This window comes from Sitophilus oryzae, unplaced genomic scaffold (genome assembly GCF_002938485.1).
Source record: "Sitophilus oryzae breed Bouriz unplaced genomic scaffold, Soryzae_2.0 scaffold_942_pilon_pilon, whole genome shotgun sequence".
Taxonomy (NCBI): Eukaryota; Metazoa; Arthropoda; class Insecta; order Coleoptera; family Curculionidae; genus Sitophilus; species Sitophilus oryzae.
Genome location: NW_022147575.1, coordinates 3,193,574 through 3,200,496, shown reverse-complemented (window position 1 = coordinate 3,200,496; position 6,923 = coordinate 3,193,574). Strand labels below are relative to the sequence as shown.

The window sequence follows — 6,923 nt, the reverse complement described above, 5'->3', positions numbered from 1 at the left end:
GCTATAGGCTAGCTCCCTATAACCCGTAAAAGCTACAAATGCTAAAAAACCTAACCAAAGCCTCGGAACTGGACGGAAAAAATAAAGCAGACTTACGCAACGGAAAAGGACATTGAGTTATAGAACATGGAATGTACAGGGCCTCACTAGGAAAATAAATGAAGTAATGATAGAAATTAAAAATCTAAAATTAGACGTCGCGGTAATCACAGAGACAAAGAAAAAAGGACAAGGATCGGAAAGCATGGGCCAATATGACCATTTCTACAGTGGAGTATCTAAAGACCGAAGAGCACAACTAGGAGTATCTGTACTTATAAAAAGAAACCTTAGAAAACATGTGCATTCATGGGAAGCTATCAGTGAACGAATCATTAAGATAAATATGACGGTACGTGAAAATAGAATAACTATCTTTGGGGTATATTGTATAGACGATGACTCTTTAGTAAATGTTAAAGACAAGTTTTTCGAAGATCTGAATAACGAAATAACAAAAGTGGGAAAAATTAGAGAAATCATTATACTAGGAGACTTGAACTGCAGAGTTGGCAAAAGTACAGATAGCCAAGTTGTAGGACCCTATGGAGAAGATACAAAAAATGACAACGGAAATCGACTAATAGCCTTATGCGTACAGAATGACTTTAAAATAATGAATGGATTCTACCAACATCGAGATATACACAAATACACATGGATACAAAATACAAGGGGATTAAGATCTATAATTGACTATAATATCATTAAAAAAACTCCAAACTAAAAGATGTAAGAGTGTATAGAGGAGCCACGTGTGGTAGTGATCATAATCTACTCAAAGCTACAATAGTACACAAACCGAGAAGAATCGATGTAAATATGGAAGACAAAGAACAACAAAAAAGCAACAAAGAACAACAAAAGAGATATAACATAGATAGCTTTGACAATGAGAGTACAAAAGAACTATACAGAAAACGCCTAGATGAGAAATTAATAAATACAAGATTCGAAGACCCCGAAATATATGACGAACACATTAAAAACAGTATACACTCAGCTGCGCTGGAGGCCTTGGGATCTTATGAATATACTAAAAGTAAACCATATTGGTGGGATCCAGATATAGAAAGTATTATAAATGAAAAAAGACAAAAATATCAACAATTTTTAAATACAAATAGTGACAATGATAAAGTAGAATATAAAAAGGATCATAATCTACTCAAAGCTACAATAGTACACAAACCGAGAGACCGATGTAAATATGGAAGACAAAGAACAACAAAAAGCAACAAAGAACAACAAAAGAGATATAACATAGATAGCTTTGACAATGAGAGTACAAAAGAACTATACAGAAAACGCCTAGATGAGAAATTAATAAATACAAGATTCGAAGACCCCGAAATATATCATGAACTAGTATACACTCAGCTGCGCTGGAGGCCTTGGGATCTTATGAATATACTAAAAGTAAACCATATTGGTGGGATCAGATATAGAAAGTATTATAAATGAAAAAGACAAAAATATCAACAATTTTTAAATACAAATAGTGACAATGATAAAGTAGAATATAAAAAATACAAGCAATAGTCAGACGCAAAATAACACAGAAGAAAATGAAGCTTGGGAACGAAAAATATGAAAATCAATACTTATCTGGGTGGAAGAAAAAGTACTGAAAGCTGGAAAACGATAAAACAATTAAGACAAAACCAAAATAAGGACATAATATCGACAATAACAATGGACAAATGGGAATCGTATTTTAAAACATTACTTACCGAGAACAGAACATATTTTGAGACAGGTAAAGAAACACAAGAAAGGATAACAGTAGCCGTATCTCCCCTCAGAATAACAACTAAAGAAGTAAGGGAAACATGTAAAAATTTTAAAAATGGTTTTGACCATGCTCACGATCAGTTGAGGCCATGGTCATGGGAATAATTTAAAAAAGGTGAGTGCAATCCCACTATATTATCTTAAAAATTGTATTTTAGTTTGGCTTTGCCAACTTTAGAATTGGCAGATTAATAAGGGTGGCATCCACCAACAATAATAATAATTAAAATAAAGGGTGGCAATCCACCAATAATAATAATTAAAATAAAGAGTGGCAATCCCACCAGCAATAATAATAATTAGAATAAAGAGTGGCAGTCCACCAATAATAATAATTTAAATGATTCTTTGAGCGATCTCACTATATACTGTTGGTTGTAACAAAAGAATGATTTTATAGTGGCGTTCCCACTAGCAACTGCTAATAAGGGTGGCGATCCACCAATGATTGTTTTATTCAAAGTATTGAACTGTGAAGGTGGCAACTCTACCTTAGATGCTGAATAATGAGAGAATAGTAACAACCCTACTATGCCTAGAGACAGTGGCAACCCCACATTAGATGCTGAAATATAGACAGAGTGAGTGGTAGTACTAGCTACGATTAATAAAACGAAATAAAAAAAAAAAAAAAAATGTTTTCATTTCATAGTTTTGATGATAAGAAATGAACATCGATACTGTTTTGTGGTGTTTTCTTAATTTCAGATTGGTGCGGACGCCCCACCTGCAGAATGGCCGTGTTAACATATGATAAAAATGACATCATGACACCAGGGTGGCCGAGGCGAGAGATCAGCATGCGCAACGACACTCTAGATGGCTCTGGCTTACCACCGACGGGAGAGGCCTGGGCAAGGCCGAGCGAACGCGCCTGCTCTGCGACAGTTACAGGCGCACCAGAGTACCAGTCAATATTAAAAATAGCACAAGCTGTACTGACGTAATAATAAAAGTGGTTTATCTGGTTGATTGTTTCATTTAAGGGTTAAAATAATCTAAAGTTATTATATATATATATAAAGGGTCCATTTTTCTCTCAAATAGACCTGATTTTTAAAATAATAAGTAAAGGACTCAAGTCTCGGTCTCATTTGTCTACATTTGATATGAGAAACATCAAACTCATATATAAAGTACATACGGAAGTGTACAGGGTGTCCCATTTTGGTTGAAATCATACGGTATCTCCGTTATTCGTGAAGATAGAAGGGTGCGGTTTGCACAAACCTGTGCCACTTTTTTGTCAAACGGAAGATGCTGTCAACAAATTTTATAACCCTTTTCGTTTCTGAGCTACAGGGTCTTTTCGAAAATTTGTAATTTGGGACTACCCCGTATCTCCGTATTATGGATGATATCGAAAAGGTGAAAACTGATTCTTGTAGAACTTTTTACGTAAAATACAGTGGCGTAGTCTGTTTTTCTACAGAAAAAATATTTTGAAAATATGAACTAAAGTTATGTTTTTTGGAACATATGGAACACCCTGTATATATATATATATATATCACTCTATATTTATTTTCACTATTTACTACAATATTTAAAATATATCTTTTTCTTATTAGTAGGCCGCGATAAATAACAAAATCAAAATGGTATTTACTAAAATAGACATGCACATATTAAAATTTTATTTGGAATTGATATATTTTATGAAAACTGTTACCACTGAACCTCTAAATATATTTTTCTCTTTTTTATAACGGAATTTATTATAATGGGATGGGTTTGCAAATTTCTAAAAGCTTGCATTATTAAAGCATTTTTCAGGTGTTTAACATCGTATTAGTTGCCACGATATATTTCATATTTCAAAAATCCCCAAAATCAGAGATCGAGAACAGACAAATCCGGGAATCAGGGAGGCCATCATATGGGTACATTGGTTTCAATTCATTGATTTGAGAAATAACAATTTAACAAAATTGTAATATTTTCGTTGTAACTTAAGTTGTGAGGGGGAGCCCCATCTTGCTCAAAGTATATTTCACGTAAATTAGCTAAAGGAATATTTAAAAGTTCCGATACGATAGCTTCCAAGATTTACAAATAGCGGTAGAGATTTAAGTTTCCCTAATATACAAAGAATTAATTAGTGGCTCTCAAAATAAAACAAAAGAGAGATAGCAGTATTACTCTTAATAATTCTTTAGTTTCTTTTTTATTATCAATCATGGCCTACTAAAAAAATGATCTTTTAATAAGTTTTTTTTAAATATTGCCTTAAATGATGAAAACAAGTATAGAGTGTTATATATTTTTGAGAAGCTTATAACAAGCCAGATCATATAAATATACAGGGTGTTCCATTTAATAAAACATAACTTTAGTTAATATCTTTAAAAATATTATTTTCGTAGAATAACACACTACACCACTGTATTCTACGTAAAAAGTTCTACAATAAACAGTATTCACCGTCTCAATACCTTTAACATAACAGAGATACGGGGGGTGTCCCAAATTGCAAAATTTTCAAAAACACCCTGTAGCTCAGAAACGAAGAGGGCAATAAAAATTTTGTTTAGGGCATCTTCCATTTGACAAAAAAGTGGCACAAGTATGTGCAAACCGCACCCTTCTATCTTCACGAATAACGGAGATACCGTATGATTTCAACCAAAATGGGACACCCTGTACTATGAAACCACATCATCAATAAATCAAATCAAAAAAATCGTCCAATGAAATTTTGTCGGTAGATCTATTGGTCAATAGATTGGAGCAAAGCCAACTTGACCGTGTACGACTCGTGTCACTGTGACAGTTAGTTTTGACATAGGAAACGTCAAAAGTTGATGTCGTCCGATCGCGACCAAATTTGGTGGGTAGGCTATGTGAATTTTTTTATTACTGCATTTTCGTATTTTACTTTCGTAAGCTTCATTCAGAACCTCGAAATCAGTGGAATAAATTAGTAGTTTCAATTAGCCGTAGAAGTTTGTTCACCTAATTTTAATGTAAGCATTCAGAACTTCATAATCAGTGGTAGTAATTTTCAATTAGTGGAAAAAGTTAACAAACTTTTTACTCTTCCACTAATTATACTTCAAAATTGGCGAGGAATGCCATTTTGGCCTTTGAATATCACCCGTCAAGAAAAATTTTGGTTAGAAATCAAAAGTTTATTGTTTTATAAGCTAAATATTATGCTTTCTCTATGGATACAACAGACTACCGCAAGCTGTTGCTAGGACATTTTATTAATTTTAATTGTGATTTTTAGATATTGTAAATGACCGTAAACTAAAAAGTATAAAGTGTAATTGAAACCACTAATTTATTCCACTATTGGGAGATTCTGAATGAAGCTTTATACGTGAATTAGGAATCAATGGTTTCTTTTCTACGCCAATGATCCTAGGTAGAAGTTATTAAATCGCGCAAGCAAACCGTGCATCTCCCTGCAGGAAAAGTGAGAGAAACGGATAACTCGGTGATCCGAGAGGAGGATAGGGAGTGAGGAGGATAGAGGCCGAGACGCCGTATGCGATTCTGAGCTTCTTAATTTTTATGCCTGGCGCAGGAGGTGCCAGAACGGAGGCCGATAACGAAGCATTTCGCTTGCAAAACGCCCGCTGCAAAGAAATCTATAATTGGATTGTTATGAAATAGCGATCGATAAAAACGCCGGACTATACAGGGGGGAGAGTCTATGCTGGACCGTACAACAGCTATAATTACCTTTTGAACTACTAGTATTTATACAGGGTGGCAATTTGGTACGTAGCGGTATAACGATGTCAAACATCTCTTAAAAGGATTATTCAGCCATCGTTCAACATTTCATGGTTTTAGGGTGTGTCTGAGATCAGTTCATATTGTTTAGAGAATTTTAAGTACGTTTCTATATTACTTATTGAGCGAGTTTCGTTTTTTCGGCATTTATTCTTGAACTCTTCATCAGTAACGATCCCGTTAGTTCCAAACCCAGGGTTTTTTTAATTAATATACCGAGTAGCATCACAACTCGGTATATTAATTAAAAACGCTATCAATTTGTATTTTACGTAGGAATATTACACCTTTGCATTGTACTTACTTCATACGGCGTCCATGGTCAAGAGTCCAGGGTCTCGTTCTCGAGTAAAAATATTTATAGGAATAAAGCTAAGCTTAAAATGTTCTCTGAACTTCCTAAATGTACATTAATCCATCTTACTACTTTAATTAACGAGTCATTCCAAAAAGGAGTTTTTCCAAACTGCCTTAAGACAGCAATAGTTATTCCTCTGCATATAAAGGAGGAGATAAAGAAGAAGCTTAGAACTAACGCCCAATTGCACTCCTGCCCACATTATCTAAGATCATTGAAAGATTGGTTAAAAAAAGGTTTGTATCTTTTCTCCTTAAATATAAAATACTTACTACCCATCAATTTGGCTTTCTAAGTAACAGTTGCACAAATGATGATGCTATGTTCGACCTTTTTAATAATGTATACTCTAGCCTGAATAACCATCACTCTACAGCTACAATTTTCTGTGATTTCTCTAAGGCTTTCGACTGTGTAAATCATATCTTAATTAACAAATTGCAATACTATGAATTCAGGGGAGTGCCGCTCGAATGGCTTAAGTCATATCTTGGCAACAGAAGGCAGCTTGTGAGGATTGATACGTCTATGTCTTCTTGTAGGCCTATAGAATGTGGTGTCCCTCAGGGCTCAGTACTTGACCCTATTTTGTTTCCGGTGTTTATCAACGACATTGCAAATCTAGACATTAGCGGTAAAATCTGCCTCTTTGCGGACGATACTAGTTTCACTTAGAGCGGCCCAGATGTTACGGCACTATATGATACTATATCCAGTGACTTACGCACAATTAAATCTTGGTGCAATTCTAATCTCCTATGCCTCAACCTATCAAAAACTAAAGTTTTGTCATATAAAAGTACTATACAACCTTTTGTACTTAATAACACCACCATTGACGTCGTGGATTCTGTGAAATTCTTAGGACTTGTTGTAGACAACTCGTTAAAATGGGACTTTCACATCGAAGCTCTATCAAAGAAACTAAGCGCTGCCTGTTTTGCGCTAAGATCAGTTTCTAAGGAACTTAACTTATCAACCTCTAGAA

The 6,923-nt window shown here is 34.5% G+C and overlaps 1 protein-coding gene across 1 annotated transcript; it reads left to right on the top strand.

Annotated features, from left to right (window-relative positions):
• The first annotated feature begins 244 nt into the window (after positions 1-244).
• LOC115890979 (craniofacial development protein 2-like) lies at positions 245-766 on the top strand. Its single transcript, XM_030911353.1, has one exon. It carries the CDS (start codon positions 245-247, stop codon positions 764-766), a length of 522 nt encoding a protein of 173 aa, XP_030767213.1.
• The last annotated feature ends 6,157 nt before the right edge of the window (positions 767-6,923 follow it).